The sequence below is a fragment of the Mobula hypostoma genome, chromosome 5 (genome assembly GCF_963921235.1).
Source record: "Mobula hypostoma chromosome 5, sMobHyp1.1, whole genome shotgun sequence".
Classification (NCBI taxonomy): Eukaryota; Metazoa; Chordata; class Chondrichthyes; order Myliobatiformes; family Myliobatidae; genus Mobula; species Mobula hypostoma.
In genome coordinates this window covers 107,999,370-108,017,839 of record NC_086101.1, presented here as the reverse complement: position 1 = coordinate 108,017,839, position 18,470 = coordinate 107,999,370, and the positions used below count along the sequence as shown (strand labels likewise).

General features: G+C 48.0%; 1 protein-coding gene across 6 annotated transcripts in view; it reads right to left on the bottom strand.

The window, feature by feature from the left end:
* LOC134346899 (uncharacterized) overlaps nucleotides 1–18,470 on the bottom strand; it is a 44,898-nt gene that overhangs the window by 4,625 nt on the left and 21,803 nt on the right. For 4 of the 6 annotated variants that reach the window (XM_063048724.1, XM_063048727.1, XM_063048728.1 and 1 more), the window contains 6 exons: nucleotides 16,680–16,764; nucleotides 11,587–13,544; nucleotides 10,771–10,906; nucleotides 3,032–3,144; nucleotides 1,918–1,977; nucleotides 417–575 (listed from right to left, as the gene is read on the bottom strand). In XM_063048724.1, coding sequence (XP_062904794.1) covers nucleotides 417–575; nucleotides 1,918–1,977; nucleotides 3,032–3,144; nucleotides 10,771–10,906; nucleotides 11,587–13,544; nucleotides 16,680–16,764 — 2,511 coding nt within the window. Of the gene's footprint in view, nucleotides 1–416; nucleotides 576–1,917; nucleotides 1,978–3,031; nucleotides 3,145–10,770; nucleotides 10,907–11,586; nucleotides 13,545–16,679; nucleotides 16,765–18,470 lie in introns of those variants that run through there. The other 2 variants (XM_063048726.1, XM_063048730.1) reach the window with 2 other exon arrangements.

Below are 18,470 nucleotides of genomic sequence, written 5' to 3'. Positions count from 1 at the left end.
TTTCTTTAATAAAACTTTATTAGTTCCTAGTGATCCAGACTCCAACGAGCGTTCCATTTCTGCTGGTTTGGCAATCCAGTTACGGGGTACGTAACAAGAGAATGATGCAAAAACATGAAAAATAAACATCGAGCGATAGTTCTGTGGGCAAAAACACCTTGTTAATGAGAGAAGTCAGAAGAGAATGGTCAGACTGGTTCAAGCTGACAAGAAGGTGACAGTAACTCAAATAACCACATGTTACAACAGTGGTGTGCAGAAGAACATCTGTGAACACACATATCAAACCTTGAAGTGGATGGGCTACAGCAGCAGAAGACCTTGAGCACACACTCAGTAGTCACTTTATTGGGGACAGGAGGTACATAATAAAGTGGCCATTGAGGGTAGGCTGAGAGTGGAGCAGAAAGACTCACCCAATCGACATTCACTGAGGAGGGGCTATCGCTCCTGGGAGACTCCTTTCTCCTCCTGCCTGGGACATCCTCGTCTCCCTGCATTAGATGGCAACACTTCTCCTTACCACTCAGACTCATGGCTGTTATCTCCCGTCTCAGCAGGTCCAGTGCAAACTCCTACAAACACAGGGTGAAGGCTGGATGTGAGTCCTCACTACAGCTATCCCCGACCTACACGCCACCAAGCATGGGAGACTGCAGGTGAAAGCAGAGGCTGTGCTTTTGAGATCTTGTTGTGCACAGAACGCCAGCTTTAACGGGTGCTCTCATCCACTGGGCGTTATACCAAGCTCTGAAGCTCTACTGCCCTACACTTCTTTTATTTGAAATGCAGCAGGTTTTATCAGAGTTGGGGGTCCCTCTGACGCTACAAACATGACTAAGTATGCATCCCGCCAAGCCCCAGGGGACGTGGGTCCCATTGAACGTACAACAGTGCAGCACGGGAACAGGCCATTTGGATCTACTCTACCAATCAATCAGAGCAGTTTTATTTTTCACTTCAACCCCATTCTCCTGCCTTCTCCCTGTAATCCAGAACCTATCAACCGCCACTTAAACGTACCCTACAACTTGGCTTCCACAACTCACAGACATCCCACCCTCTGGCTAAAGAAATTCCTCCTTATCTCTGTTCTACAGGGATGTCCTTCTGCCCCCTTGTCTTAGACCAGTGATTCTCAACAAGGGCAATTATGTGTCCTAAGATGCACGTAAAATAGGCAAAACAGAAGTCGTCAGGAGGTGTTCAAGATACTTGGGGGGGGGGGGCGGTAAGCGGCATCCTAACTTGAGACAGAAGACCTGACCAACCATTAGTAGAACAGGCACTTCCAAAAACAAAGGCTGAGGCACTGGAACACAGGAAGAATCATAGCTCTGCAGTTGGTGAGCACTCATCGTCACAATGTGTCTGAAACTCGGCAATCTCATCCAACCTTACCAACCGACAGACATTATTGGGGATGCATAAATTAGCAACCAGGGTGCCCAACAGTTCCCCTTGACTCATGGCATGAACCAGTATTTTAAAATCAATTCTTCTGAATAATAACTAACTCGTCATATTGATGAAATGAGTGAAGACATTGAGTATCAACTATGGATGGATGCACAGGAAAGTATATTGTGCCTAAGAGGGGCATTGGCAAGTATGGAAGTGCTAAAAGTGGGCTAAAAAAGGTTAGGAAACACTGTCCTAGCATCTCCTACACCTCCACTCTAGCAACAAGCCCCTTTTATTCTCAGTCTTTGTCTTCTGACAGTCAACTAATCTTCTGTCCATGCTAGTATCTTTCCTGTATCCCCAAAACTCTCCAAATTTCAATCCATAATAAATGTCTACATGATCCAGCTCTGTTCCTGTCCTCCAACTCACTCCAATCCCATTCCCACAGGCCCCTTTCCTCATTATTAGGGGTATAGTCAGGAGACAAATCTCTTCAGTCAATTCACTCACCTCATCCCTGGCCAGTTGAAGCTGTTTCTTGTCTGCTGCTGCCTTTTGTAATTGAACTCTCTGCCAAGAAGAACGGACTTTAGTTGATACATCGAAAGATAATTAGACTGAAATCTGCCCGCCCCGATTCTATGCTCTGTGTCCAGTGAAGCCCTGGGTAAAAGATTAGAATGGGGAGACCTGGCAAACTTCCACAGAAGTGCCATGGAGAGCACTCATCACCGTCTGGTATGGAGACACAGATGCACAGGAGTGGACAAAAACTGCAGAAGTTTGTAGACTCAGCCAGCTCCATTATGAGCACTGGCCTCCCCAACTTCGAGGACATCTTCAAAAGGCAAAGCCTCAAAAATCTATCATTGAGGACCCTCACATCAGGGACATTCCCTCTTCTTATTGCTACCATCAAGGAGGAGGTACAGGAGCCTGAAGACACACACTCAGTGGTTTAGGAGCAGCTTCTTCCCCTCCACCATCAGACTTCTGAATGAACTCATGAACACCAACTGATTATCTTGCTTTCCTTTTGCACTATGTTTATATTTTTAAATATACTTACTGTATTTTATAGTAATTTTTATGTATTGCACTGTACTGCTGCCACAAAACACCAAAGTTCATAACAACACACACAAAATGCTGAAGGAACTCAGCAAGTCAAGCAGCATCTATGGAGGGGAATAGTCAGTCGACATTTCAGTCCTGGTGAAGGATCTGGGCCCAAAATATTGACTGTTTATTCCCTTCCGTAGATGCTCCCTGTCGTGGTGGTGGTGGTTGTGTGTGTGTGTGTGTGTTGCTCTGGATTTCCAACATCTGTATAATCTGGTATGTTTAAAATTTCACACCATATGTCAGTGACTCTGATTCAGAGGTACTGCTGAGCTGCAGCTCCTGCACCTGGGCAGAGTGACCTACAGAAACACTGGCACCAGTGCAGCACAAAATGCAGGGAAAGATGGAGCCTGATACAGATCAGGAAATGACAGAAGATGGTTAGATGGGGGAAGTGGGCAGGTGACAGTTGTGGGCTGAAGGAGGGTAGTATAAAATCTAGAGGGGCCCAGGAGTAGAGAAGACCCTCCATCACCCTGCACCCAACCAGCTCACTCACCCGTAGTTCCAGGGCCTGTAGAGCCTTGAGGGTCTCATCGCTGCAGCACAGGGAGGTGGGGAGTCCATTCCTCGGAGCACTTCCTTTGCTTCTTGCTGGGTGTTTGCCAGCTTCTGTGTGTGTAACACATAGAAAGTAGGAGGTCACAGGCCTTTTAGCCTGTCTTCAAATAACTTTACTCACCTCAAAAATGACCAGATTTCACAACCCTATGGACTCACTTTCAAGGGCTCTACAACTCATGTTCTCATTATTTAATATTTTCTTTTGTATTTTTCACGTTGTTTTTTTCTTGCACATTGAATGTTTGTCCGTCTTTGTTTGTAGTTTCTCATTGATTCTATTGTACTTCTTTGTTTCTACTGTGAATGCCCACAAGAAAATGGATCTCAGGGTAGTATTTGATAATAACTCTGAATCTAGTCCATGCCAACCTAGTCCCAGACCAAAACCTAGGCCATATACCTCCATACCCTCACATCCATTTATCTATCTAAATTTCTCTTAAATCTTATCATTGAACCCACATCTGCTTCCGCTGGCAGCTCGTTCCATGCTCTCACCACCCTCCAAATGAAGAAGTTCCCCTCAGATTCCCTTTAAATATTTCATCTTTCACCCTAAACCTATGATCTCTAGTTCTCATCTCACCCACAATCAATGGAAAAAGCCTGCTTGTATTTCCCCTTCCTATACCCCTGATACTTTGGTGCACCTCTATCAAATCTCCCCCATTCTCTTACACTGTAGGGCACAAACCCCTAACCGGTTCAACCTTTCCTGACAAGTCAGTTCTTTCAAGCTTGTTGAGATCTCTCCAGGAGGTAGGGGACCAGAACTGCACACGATACACCAAATTCAGACTCACCAAAGTCTTGTATAACTTCAACGTAACATTTGGAGTGAAGGAAGACGAGAGGTAACTTGGTAGAGGTCTATAAGAGGCATAGATCAAGTGGACAGCCAGTGCCTTTTTCCCAGGGTGGAAATGGCTAATATGAAGGGGCAAAATTTTAAGGTTATTGTTCAAAAGTACGGGGGTATGTCAGAGGTAGGTATTTTACACACAGAGTGGTGGGTGTGTGGAATGCACTGCCAGTGGCAATGGTACAGGCAGATACATTCGGGACATTAAAGCGACTCATAGATATATTGAAGCAGGACAACCATCACTAAAGAAGTCCAGCAGAGACTGTTCATCCTACGCCAGCTTACGATAAATCTCTGGGCATATCCTGATGAATGTTTACTCAGCCATCGTTGTGATCATCTCTGTCACCGTTAGGTTTCCCGTCACCTCCTCCCTCTCCAAGTCCTGGTTGCAGCGTGGTCCACTCAACAGAGAAGATCATTGGCCGTCAGCTGGGACGTTAAAAGATTTGTCCATTGCCAGACCGAAGAAAAGAGCTGAAAACAGTTACTACCGACTCCACCCACTCTCGCAGTCACCTAATTACCAAACTGCTATCAGGGAGATGCTACAAGTCCATCACCACCAGGTCATCTCCAAAGCTTCTTTCCTGTAGCTCTCCAGCTTCTCAACAAAACTCACTCAGGGTTAAGACCCGAACTGTCCCTGCACAACATCTGTTAAATAGTCTTTCCCGCTCTCCTTGTTCTGTTCATAGTTACTGAGTCTGTTCACTTGTCCACATTTATTTAAGTTTGATGATTGACGTTTGCAGGGACTGTTCTGCTAATTGTTGATTGCTCATTTGCTCATGGCTGTTTGCATTATTGTCTTGTAAATTGTTAGTTGCTGTTGTGTTGTCTGTTATGGTGTTGTCCTGTGTTTTATACTTGGCACTGAACCACAAAAATTCTGGTACCTTTCACATACTGGCAATAAAGTGATTCTGATCCTGCTTCCGGATGAAAGCAAAATGAAGGGCTGTGGGGGAGGGAAGGGTTAGATTGATCTTAGAGTAGGTTTAAATGATGGCACAACATCATGGGCCTGTGCTGTGCTGTAGTGCTCTATGTTCTATCTCAACTCCTGTACGCAGTGCCCTGATTTATAAAAGCCAACGTGTCAAAGCTCTCTGAGCTTGTCCACAATGACTAAAATGCCTACCCCAGCTAATCCTATTTGCCTGCATTTAGCCCATATCCTTCTGAACCAGGGATTCCCAACCTGGTCTCCATAGGCCCCTTGCTCCTTGGAATAGGTCCAAGGCATAAAAAGGGTTGGGAGACCTTTCACATCCATGTACCTGTTCAAGTGTTGCTTATACATTGTAATTGTACCCACCTATACCAGTTCCTCTGGCAGCTCATTCCACACGCCCACCACCCTCTGTATTAAAAATCTTTCTCTCAAGCCCTCTGTAAATCTTACCCCTTACCCCCGAAATGGGTGGCAGAGTGGAGATACATCTCTACTAAAGGAGCTGTAAGACACTCCTTCCCTCTGCTAGCCTGCAGATCACCCTTGGGCAAGGTGTAGCACCTGTTTAGCCCCCTGATCAGAGTCACATGAAGCCTTGGGAGCAGGTGCTGGATGGTCGTATGAGCAGCTGGTGTATATCATAAGTCCTGGTTATGCAACCACTGACACCAGGCAGATAATCTCTGAAGAGTATTGATAATGGCCTGGGTCACCCATCTTGTAAAGATGCTGCCCAGAAGAAGGCAATGGCAAACCACTTCTGTTGAAAAATTTGCCAAGAACAGTCATGGTCAAAGATTATGATCACCCACGTCATATGACACGGCACATAACAATGATGATGAAGATCAAGACTGCTGAAACCTGTATCCCCTAGTTTTAGACTACTGTTACCTGTGAAAAAAACGTGGCCCATCCACTGTATACCCCTCTATAAGGTCATCTTCAATTCCCCAGGTTCCAGGGTTAGCAGTCTCAACCTATGCAAACTCAAGCCCTCCAGTACGGGTAACATCCTTGTGAATCCAACTCATGTTATTCTACCTGCAGTCCCATCAAGATGAAACAAGTGATATTTATCACATGTACATCGAAATATAGTCATTGTCATATTTTATTGATCCCGGGGGAAATATACATAAAGGGGAGGGATCAGCAGTGGAAAGGGTGAGCAGCTTCAGCTTCCTGGGTGTCAATATCTCTGAGGATCTGTCCTGGGCCCAACGTATCGATGCAGCCACAAAGAAGACCAGACAGCAGCTATATTTCATTCGGAGTTTGATGTGATTTGGTATGCCACCAAAACTAGCAAATTTCTACAGAAAGAGCATTATAACTGGCTGCATCACTGTCTATTATCGGCGGGGGGGGGGGTGGCGGGAGATACTGTACAGGATTGAAGTAAGCTGCAAAGAATTGTAAACTGAGCTCCATCATGGGCACTAGGCTCCATAGTATCCAGGACATCTTGAAGAAGTAATGCCTCATTAAGGACCCCATCACTCAGGACATGCCCTCTTCTCATTGCTTCCACCAGGAAGGAGGTACAGGAGCCTGAAGATACACACTCAGCGATTCAGGAACAGCTTCATCCCCTCTGCCATCCGATTTCTGAATGGACATTGAACCCATGAACACTACCTCGCTACTTTTTTAATTTTTATTCTTGCACAACAAATTTCACAATGTGTGCCCATGATATTAAACCTGATTCTGATAGTGACATGTGTGGTTGTGCGTCAACAACTAACACAGTCCGAGGGTGCGTTGGGGAGGAGGGGGACAGCCCACCAGTGTTGCCATGCCTTCAGTGCCAATATAGCACATCCACAACTTACCAACCCTACCCTATACGTCTTTGGAAACTGGAGCACCCAGAGAAATCCCACAGGGTTATCAGGAGGATGTACAAACTCCTTACAGACAGTGGAGGGAATTGAACCCCAATCGCTAACCACTACACTACCATGCTGCCCCCGCCCAAAGATTCTAACACTCATCTACACCCTGGGCACCCACTAGTCACAGGCCTCTAGTCGATTCTCCAGCAGGAGGCCTGTGTCTAATGGTGTATCCCAGTGGGCAGTGTTGGGACCTCTGTTATTGGATATGAATATCATCATCATCATCATTATGTGTCGTGTCATATGATGTGGGTGATCATGGTCTTTTGACCACAATTCTCTACAGAAGTGGCTTGCCATTGCCTTCTTCTGGGCAGTGTCTTTAGAAGACAGGTCACCCCAGCCATTTGCAATACTCTTCAGAGATTGTCTGCCTGGAGTCAGTGGTCACATATCCAGGATTTGTGATCTGCACCGGCTGCTCATACGACCATCCACCACCTGCCCCCATGGCTTCTTGTGACCCTGATCGGCGGGGAGCTACACCTTGCCAGGATATCGGAGGAGCCTGCTGCTGTGTTGGTTTGGATACAGAAGAGCTGACCTGGCTACAGACCGTATTACTGCCTGCTACTCCGAAGCATTGGGGTTGGTGCAGTAAAACTGTGGGAGATTGTCTTGGACATTTCACTTGCCATCGCAAGTCTCAGTTGGATAGTGATAATGTAAGTGCTGCAGGCCTGTTACCCTTGTCTGGTGGAGAGACATGGGAGCTGTGTTGCCTCCGTTGTAGTGAGAACTAGGCCTCAAGCCTCAGGCTTGCCTGCTGCTGCAGACCGGGTGAGAGATGCAGAAGTGCTACAGTGTGGTTGGTCGGTGCTGCCCTCCTGTGTTCGAGCGGTGAAATGACAGGCTGGACTGCATGCTCCCGTACACTACTGATACACCGTACCATCGACTACCGGATATTGTCGCTCAGGTACTTGGACTGTATGTGTTTTCTTGAGTGATATGTTTCTTTGCTCAATATTTTGAATTATGTTACTCACTATTTTTGAATGTTTGCTCGCTATTTTGCACGTTTTGCACCTCGGCCCCAGCTGAAAGCAGTTTTGTTCAGCTGTATCTATGTATGGCTTGGATGATAATTAAACTTGATTTGATTTGATCAAATAGGGAGATGGACTAATGTCCACCGGCAAATGGGTTTTAAACTTGAGATAACTGTGAGGTGATGTATTTTGTACATTCAAACCAGGACAGGACCCAGTGTAGTGTTCAGGATCCTCATCAGTGAGTGCTGGGGTCAATAACGAAGATCAAAGCCCAAAAGCCTATTGGATGTCCAGAAGTCAATGGTGGGAGAGTCTAGGACCAGAGAGCACAGCCTCAGAATAGAGAGACATTCATTTAGAACAGAGATGAAGAGGAATTTCTTTAGCCAGAGGGTAATAAATCTGTAGAATTTATTGTCACAGGTGACTGAGAAAGCCAAGTCATGCTTAAAGTGGAGGTTGATAGGTTCTTGATTATTACAGGTTACAGGGTGAAGGCAGAAGAGAGGGGTTGAGAGGGATAATACATCAGTCACGATGGAATGGTGGAGCAGACTCAATGAGCCAAATGGCCTAACTCGGCTCATTGGTCTTATGACTGGAGCCCCGAGTCCGCAAATCTCTGCATGTCTGCCAGCGAAGTCAAAAGCCAAATGTCTGTGAACCCACAAGCCCACTGAAGGCCGGGAGCTGAAGGAGACAGCCTCTCCCAAGGTTGGAGGATTGTGTGTGTGTGTGTGTGTGGGAGGGAGGGAGGGAGGGAGGAAGAGGGTTTGTTTTTCTATTTTGTTGCCTTGTCACTTGTTGTGTTCTGTGTTGTTCTGCTGACCACGATGGGTCTGCTTTGTTGGCACTGGAACGTGTGGCGGCACTGGTCAGCTGCCCCCCAGTGCAAACAACACATTTCTCTCTGTGTTTCGATGTACGCGATAAATAAATCTGACTGACTGTGAGGACCTTCTCTGAGTACAACCGTACCGGTGATGCAGTGGCATCTGCATCGGACTTCAGAAGCCAGAGGTCCTGGGTTCGAATCCAGCCAGCTCCTTGCACACGTTCCACCTCTGCAGGGTTGAGTATTCGGCTAGCCACTTGGCCTGATAAAACAAACAAGTGCTAAAGAATCGGAAAAGTTGCCAAAATGAGGCGTGGGAGGAACAAGTGTTGTGGAACAGAGGACATGGGAGTACAAGTGTACAGTTCACTGAAAATGGCTATAAAAGTAGACAGCGTGGTGAGGAAGTTGTTTATAATACTGGCCTTCATCAGTTAGGGCATCGAGTTTAGGAGCAGGGACATGACGTCACTATTCATTGGTGAGCCCACACTTGAGTATCGTGTACAGTTTTGATCACTCTGTCCTAAAGAAGACATTGTCAAACTGGAGAAATGCAGAGAGCCTGGACCAGCGCCTGCATTACAGGATGAGGTGTGCCATGCTGGATCTTTATTCACTGCACTGCAGGAGAATGAGGGATGACCTCTGGCTTTCTGGATCAGCTGCACTGATGCCTGGCTTTGTGAACTGCTCTTTGCTTGCTTTCATTCTTTGCACCATTTTGTTTCTCTCTGCACACTGGGTGTTTCAATAGTTCCATTTACTATCAGAGAATGTATACAATATACAAACTGAAATTCTTACTCTGCGCAAACATCCACAAAAGCAGAACAGTGCCCCAAAGGAAGTGACAGTAAAAACGTTAGAACCCCAAGCCCCCCATCCCCCTCCCATGCACAAGCAGCAGCAAAGCAATGACCCTCCCCCTCCCCCACTTACTTCAGCAAAAAACCATCAGCACCCCCCACCTACTAAAAGTCTCTAAGAAAAACCATGATCTGCAGTAAAACAAAAACTAATCAATCACCCAGCAATTCGACATACCCCAGGCTCTCTCCTCCGCTCCTCAACAAAGGGACAGAGAGCTGTCACCCTTTCACAACGAGAGGGGAGACATAAACCAAACAACTTGCTGATTTACGGTGTTTTCTTTTGTTTTTAATGGGTTCTATTGGGTTTCTTTGTTTTATAGCTGCCTGTAAGAAGACAAATCCCGAGATTGTATAATGTTTACATACCTTGATAATAAATGTACTTTGAACTTCAGAAGTTTGTAAAATCATGAAGATATAAATATAGCTGATGGTCACATTCATTTCCCCGGGGTGGGGAGTACAAAACTAGAGGGCGCAGGTACAACAGGGGAAGGATTTAAAAAATCTGAAAAGTAACTTCTTTACACAGAGGGTGATGAGGACCAGGAAAAAGCTGCCAGAGGATGGGGCTGAGCTGGGTACATGGAGGAGAAGGGCTTTCAGCAGGAGTTCCCAACCTGTGGCCCATGGACCTCTCAGTTAATGGTAGGGGTATATGGCATAAAAAAAAATTGGGAACACCTGGCCTGGAGGGTTAAGGGCTAAACGCAGGCAACTGGGACTAGCAGGGAGGATGCTGTGGTCAGCACAAACCAGTTGGCTGAATGGCCTGATTCCATGCTGTATAACTGGGACCAACTTGCCCCAGTGCAGATAGGGCTGCTTCATTAGAAAAGCACAGAGCACAACACTGTGGTACAGGGAACACTATAAAACCATAAAACACAGGAGCAGAATTAGGCCATTCAGCCCATCGAGTCTGCTCTGCCATTCCATCATGGCTGTTATTTCCCCCCTCAACCCCATTCTCCTGCCTTCTCGTAACCTTTAACACCCCATCAACCACCTCTTTAAATATACCCAGTGATTTATCTCCACAGCCGTCTGTGGCATGAATTCCATCCTCTGGCTAAAGAAATTCCCCTTCATTTCTGTTCTAAAGGGACCATCCTTCTATTCCGAGGCAGAGCCCTCTGCTCCCACACACTCCCATTGTGGCTGTGCTGTGGGAGGGTGAGTTCGAAGGATCCCTACACTGAAACCCCTACCCTGTGTTCCCACAACCAGCCCCTACCCTACCTGCAGGGAGACCGTCCGATGGAGAATGAGGACGACTGCGGTCCGGTTTCCTCCTCTCCTCTGGTCTTCTGCCCTGCACATCCCAGGATCTCGGCTGGCGGTGTCTTCCCCGTGGAGCCTCCACGCGATCCACTACCTTTCCAGGGAGAAGGGTGGAGGGGAAGGAGGGGGGGAGGGGGAGACAGTCAGTAGAAAATCTTCCATTCCAACCACTATCCCCTGCCCAGAGAAACCCCCACCATCCCTACCCCTCCTCAGGACACGCAGATAGTCTGTCTCCTCTCCCACAAACATCTACCCACAGGACAGAGTCTATCGCTTAACCTCTGACCATGGACCCCACCCAGTGGAGAGAACCCTCCAGTCCTATCCCAGGAAGAGAGTCTCCCGCCCCACCTCCCCATCATGGACCCCTGGGAGAAAGTCCCTCTTTGCCCTTGACCACAAACACTTTCCCCAGGAGATGGAGAATCACCTTCTCCATTCACCCAACCAATGACCAATCCACCCACTCCTTGGGGATACCACCCTGACTCCAAGGGAGACCCCCCCCCACATGTAGGCACTCTGAAGGATCACTCCACCCAGGGATAGCAAGGGGTAAGAGAGTGACACTCCACCCCAGGGACAGCAAGGGGTAAGAGAGTGACACTCCACCCCAGGCACCACGGGGGACAGGGTCACCCTCATTCCAGGGAACACCGGGGAAAAGCCACCTCTCCCGGGGAACCATCCTGGGAGCAACTGCACTACCATGAGGCCTCCCCATCCATGCACCCACTATAGCAGCAACCTTGGGTCAGACCCCTCCCGAACCTTCAGCTTTGGCTGATGCGTGGCCCCGTCACTGCACCCAAAGCTGTCCGCAGAGCCACCCCTCACATCAGGACATCCACTGCACGGGTAGCTGGAGGAATCCTTCTCTGCACGGTGGGGCTTCTCACGATCAAGCCCAGGGGTTTTGGACACCAATGGCCGTGCTTTAGCTGGCACCACCTCTCTGGGACTGTCTCTGCTCTGCCCTGAGCCATCCTCCCGAACAGCTGGTGATTTGACCATGCGATTTGGACACCAGTCATCCTTTCCTTGCTGATTCTCCAAAACATAATCAATAATCGTCTCTGCATCCTTACTGTCCAATCGGTACTGAATGGGCTTTGGCTTCACAGCCAATGGAGATCGAAGTTCCTTCCTTTTGGTAGCCAATGAGTGTTGAGCATCGTTATCCTTGACCAATGGACTATGGACTGCTATTCCCTTCTCTCCAATGGCTAGTGGGAAATGGACGCGCTTTTGCTTGCCAACCGATGAGGATTGAATATCCTTTCCTGTGGAATCCAACAGAAATTGGATTTGCCTATCCCTCTGAGCCAATTGCATTTGGCTAGGACTTGCTCTGTCCGAAGCAGCCAATAGGAAATGGACTTGCTTCCCTTTTGCTTTAGTCTGTGGTGGGTGGTGAATATATGGATAAAGAGTATGGTTGGTAACCAGAGGATACTGGGCTTGCCTTTGATTGGGAGGCAATGGACGGTGGACTTGGTCTTCACCAACAGGTAGTGGCCAATGAACATGCTTCTGATCGCCAGCCAATGGGCGATGGACGTGCTTCTGATCACCAGCCAATGGGCGACGGTCGTGCTTCTGATCACCAGCCAGTGGGCGATGGACGTGCTTCTGATCGCCAGCCAGTGGGCGATGGTCATGCTTCTGATCGCCAGCCAGTGGGCAATGGTCGTGCTTCTGATCGCCAGCCAGTGGGCGATGGACGTGCTTCTGATCGCCAGCCAATGGGCAATGGACGTGCTTCTGATCGCCAGCCAATGGGCGGCGGTCGTGCTTCTGATCGCCAGCCAATGGGCGACGGTCGTGCTTCTGATCGCCAGCCAATGGGCGACGGTCGTCCTTCTGATCGCCAGCCAGTAGGCGATGGACGTGCTTCTGACTGACAGCCAATGGGCGATGGATGTGCTTCTGATCACCAGCCAATGGGTAGTTGGCCTCTCTCTCTTTTCTGCTCAATGGCCAATGGTTTTCCATCCCAAGTCCCTTAGTAGTCAATGGAGTTCGGCCACCCCCAACCTTCCACCTACCACTCTGCATCAGTTCACCGGTTGGCCCCAGAGGAGGGTGGAAGTCCACGGCTCTCCTCTCCATAGCTAGCTGCTCTTGAGGCCTTGGTGGAGTCTCAGCCACAGGTAGATGGGGGCCTGGGCTACTGCGCTTGTGGCCACGTCTGTCCCGGGTGGTCCGGTGGCCATCCTCAGACATGGTTCTTGCTCGCATAGCCCGCAGCTCTCCCCTGGACCGACGGCACCTCTGGCGGGACTCTGAATCGGACACGCTACCCTGAAAGGCATTGTACTCGTCCTCATCGGTGGACCCTGCAGGAGGAAGAACTGCAAGGTGGCCAGGAGTAGAAGCAACCCGGGAATCCGCTCTTCCTTCAGGGCCACGGCGGGTTCTCTGTCCCTTCAGTTGGCCATGTGTCCTTGCAAGTGGGTCTCCACCCTCGGGAGAATCACCCCCCTCCTCTGCCTGTTTAATGTAATCCCAACAACTGGCTGGGGACCATTGCCTCTGCTGCCCCACGTCCATTTCTTGAGGCGTCCCAAAGCCGTTTGCCTCATGTTCTCCCTCCACATCCAACCTGCGGTGTGGCCGGTCAGGTTCTCCCTCCCGCCTGCACCATTCAGCGTTCTCCCCTCTCTTGCTTGCAATGAAGGGTTGGCGAGACCTGGGCTGGCTGTAACGGATTCCATGCCATGGGGAAGCTGGAGGCAGGAAGGAAAAGGAATACGAGCATCAGCAGGAGAAACCATTACCCCAGTTCTGCAATTTGACAAGGTAAATGAGTTTGCAAAAAGTCCCAGTCATCAAAATGATGAAGAATAATGGGAAGCTTTAGAGTGCATGAAGAGCAGACCTACTGGATGTCACCTGGATTAGAGACCACGTCTTACGAGGATAGTTTGAATGAGCTTGAGCTTTTCTCTTTGAAGTGAAGGAGGATGAGAGGTGTCCTGACAGGGGTGTACAAGGTGATAAGAAGTATTGATCTAGTAGATAGCCAGGTACTTTTCCCAGGGTGGAAATGGCTCACACCAGGAGGCATAATTGGAGGAAAGTATGGGGGGGGCGGGGGGGTACAATGTCAGAGGCAAGTTTTTTTTTCAAAAGCACACACAGAGTGGTGGGTGTGTGGAACACCCTGCCCGACGTGGTGGTAAAGGAAATATACACCCTCCATTTTTCTATCAGATATATTAGGGGAATTTAAGAAACTTTTAGAAATGCACGTGGATGACAGAAAAATGGAGTGCTATGTTGGAGGGAAAGGTTAGATTGATCTTGGTAGGTTAAGAGGTCGGCATAACATCATGGGCCGAAGGGCCTGTACTGTGCTGTAATGTTCTATATTCTAATATGCATGGGGTTCATTACCAGAGAGGCTACAGCGGTCTCCCACAGTTGAAAGTACCGAGTAACACACACATAGTGCTGAACGAGCTCGGCAGGTGGGGCAGTATCTATGGAGGAGAATAAACAGATGACATTTTGGACCGAGACATTCCCTCAGCACGTGTTCCTCAAGATTTCGAGCATCTGGTGGGGCAACTCGAATGCACAGGAATGCAAGCAGCTGCTGAGAGTGGTGGACTCTGCCCAATACATACATCCCTCCTCACCATCGCTAGTACCTGCAGGCGGCACCACCTCAAGCAGGCAAAGTCCATCACCAAGGATCTCCCACCATCCGGGCCATGTCATCTTCCTGCTGCTCCCATCGGTACAGAAACTTGAAGTCCCACACCACCAGGTTCAGAAACAACTACTTCCCTTCAACCATTCAGTTCTTGAACCAAGTAGCACAACCCTAATCATCACAGTTTAGCAACACTATGACCACTTTGCACCAAAAATGGACTTCTGTTTTATTTTAATTGTGCTCTCTCCTCAAAATGGTGTATGCCTACATAATGTTTTTCTTGTTGCAATATGCCTGTAGTGCTGCTGCCAAGCAAGCTTTTTGTTGTGCCGTACTTGTGCCGTGACAATCAAGGTGGCATTGACGTCGAACCCCTGGAAGAAGATGAATAAGGTGCATGAAGAAGCACATCAGAGAGGAACCCTTACCCTACCTCAGCAATGGATCACCACGGACCACATTCTCAGCATCAGACAGGAACCCTTACCCTACCTCAGCAATGGATCACCATGGACCACATTCTCAACATCAGACAGGAACCCTTACCCTACCTCAGCAATGGATCACCATGGACCACATTCTCAGCATCAGAGAGGAACCCTTACCCTACCTCAGCAATGGATCACCACGGACCACATTCTCAGCATCAGAGAGGAACCCTTACCCTACCTCAGCAATGGATCACCATGGACCACATTCTCAGCATCAGAGAGGAACCCTTACCCTACCTCAGCAATGGATCACCACGGACCACATTCTCAGCATCAGAGAGGAACCCTTACCCTACCTCAGCAATGGATCACCACAGACCACATTCTCAACATCAGAGAGGAACCCTTACCCTACCTCAGCAATGGATCACCACGGACCACATTCTCAGATTCAGAGAGGAACCCTTACCCTACCTCAGCAATGGATCACCACGGACCACATTCTCAGCATCAGAGAGGAACCCTTACCCTACCTCAGCAATGGATCACCACAGACCACATTCTCAACGTCAGAGAGGAACCCTTACCCTACCTCAGCAATGAATCACCACGGACCACATTCTCAGCATCAGAGAGGAACCCTTACCCTACCTCAGCAATGGATCACCACGGACCACATTCTCAACCTCAGAGAGGAACCCTTACCCTACCTCAGCAATGGATCACCACGGACCACATTCTCAACATCAGAGAGGAACCCTTACCCTACCTCAGCAATGGATCACCATGGACCACATTCTCAACATCAGAGAGGAACCCTTACCCTACCTCAGCAATGGAATACCACTGACCACATTCTCAACATGCAAAATTGTTTAATGTCATTTCTAGTGTTCAAGAGTAACAGCGAATGAAATTATTGTTACTCCGGATCTGATGCAGTGCAAAAAATCTACAGTAAGATAAAGACCACAATAAAGATAAATACATAAGATAGCTTTTACACAGATTGATTGTACGTCCATAAAGCTTCACTAGACACAGGAGTGTCTGTACATGAGATGACTGACAGGAAACTATAAAGTAGTGGTGGTTGGGAGTGTGATATGATGGGTTAGTGGGTGGAGGTGTTGATTAGCTTTACTAACTGTTTTTGAGTCTGGTGGTCCTGGCATGGATGTTACCTAGCCCCCTCTCTGATGGGAGCAGGGCAAACAGTCTATGAGCAGGGTGGGTGGAAACATTCAAGATGTTACTGGCCCTTTCCAGCACCTTTCTGAATATACTGCATGTTGTTGATGGAAGGTAGGCTGGTACCTTGCACTACCAGAGACAGGTCTCGGATTATAGTTTTGCACTTTTTCCTCACTGTTTTGTGCAATCCATTCTGTAATCTATGTACCAATGTACCTGCAGTGTTGCTGCAAGGCTTCCATTGTACCTGCAGCACCGTACTTCTGCACACGATAATAAACTCAACTTAAAGGTGGACGTTGGCCCAAAATGTCGACTGTTTACTGTACTCTTTTCTCTGGATGTTGCTTGACCTACTGAGTTCCTCCAGCATTTTGTTCTGGATTTCCAGCATCTGCAGAATCTCTTGTGTTTATTGTTGACTTAAGGACGTGTCTGTGTTTGTCTGTGTTTGTCTGTGTGTGTCTCTGTCTGTCTGTCCGTGTGTGAGTCTGTGTCTCTGTGTGTGTGTGAGTCTTGTTTCTCTCACGGTTGGAGAGGGGACGGGGGGAGCATTGTTCCGAAGTACAAGTTACCTTCAGCTCTCTTTTCCTTCACAGCCCCCTCCTTGGACCGCCGGCCCGTCTCCCCTGAAAACCTGCGCACCCGGTTCTTCCTCTGCTGGAGAAATGCAAACAGACGGCAGGTTTTTAGCACACACTCACAGAGTGAGGGGCAAGCCCGAGAGACAGCGATGATACCTACCATGCTGAGGCTGGTGCAGGGTGGAAACTGTGTCACAGAGACCACTGGAGCCAGCCTGGTGTTACCATCCCACCTCTCCCACTACCCACTGGCTCCTCACATTCCAGCAGTCTCTCCCATCAGATTCCATCACCCCCCACCTATCCCTTCCCAGTCGCTATTCCCACTCTCCCATCTCACCTGGATCCACCCATCAGCTGCCAACCCTTCCTCTTCACCACTGTATACTAGCTATCTCCCCCTATATTCTTGGTTCCATTGCTTTAACTAGTTTTATTGCTTTAACAGACTCCACCCCTTAGCTGCAAACACCTTTTCATACAATTATAGTAATACTATACTGCTATTGTCTAAAAAGGATCATTGTGGTGGGGGAGGGGTCTGATTGAAACCTATCAAACATTGAAATGCCGAGATAGAGTGGGCATGGAGAGGATGTTTCCTGTAGAGAGGGAGCCTAGGACCAGAGGGCAGTCTCAAAATAGAAGATGTCCACTTAGAACAGAAATTACTTCAGCCAGAGAGTAGTGAATCTGTGAAATTCATTGCAACAAGACAGCTGTGGAGGTCAAGTCATTGGGTGTATTTAAAGCAGAGGTTGATGGGTTCTTGATTAGTAAGGCTGTCAAAGGAAGGCAGTTGACAGGGATAATAAATCAGGCATGATGGAATGGCAGAGCAGATTCAATGGGCCAAATGGACTAATTCTGCTTCTATGTCTTATGATCAACATTATTCGCCACATGCATTAGGAATTTACTGTGGTGTGTTGGACTGGGCACGACAAGCAACATTCAACAATTATAAAGAAAGAAGAATTATATAAAATATAAAGTCCGAGATTAAATTGCATACATAAATAAAATGTGCATAAATATTAGCCAGTATTTACAAAGTAAATTGCTTTATAAAAAGTGGTTTAAAGTGTGTACAGTGCAGTGGGGGGGGGGTAATAGAGAGGGATGGTTGGGGGCTGCTAGAATGGTTGATCAGATTAACTGCCTGGGATGCATAATGTTTTTGTTTTAATAGCCCTGTAGTATGTTTCAGAAAGGAGCTTTTGGAAAAAAGACAAAACTTCTGTTGATACAGTTTATCAGGAGGTCAGTGCTATTCTTGTCAAGGGATTGAACAGCCTTTTCAATATCATTACTCTATCTTTCAGTCCTGATGAAGAGCCTTGACCTGAAACGTCGACCATCCATCTCCCCACTCACCCCCACGGATGATGCCTGTTCCCCTGAGCTCCTCCAGTTCCTTTACCTGTTGTTTCAGATTCCAGCAGCTGCAATATCTGGTGCTTCCATTCTTTGCTATCTGAAGAGCAGGCCCCTCAGCTCCAACAGGAGGTCTATCGCCTCACTGTCACCCTCTGTGCACAGAATGCAAGCCTTACGTTCCCAGTGCATTGACTGGGGATTAGCACCAAGACAGGGCTGCCACAGTTAGAGGGGACCCCTTCAACACTTAACCCTCCAGAACCTGGGAGTCTTTGGGGCGGCACTAAAGTGTTGTCTGTTGCTGTCTGTAAGGAGTTCCATATAATCATATAACAATTACAGCAGAAACAGACCATCTCGGCCCTTCTAGTCTGTGCCGAACTCTTACTCCCACCTAGTCCC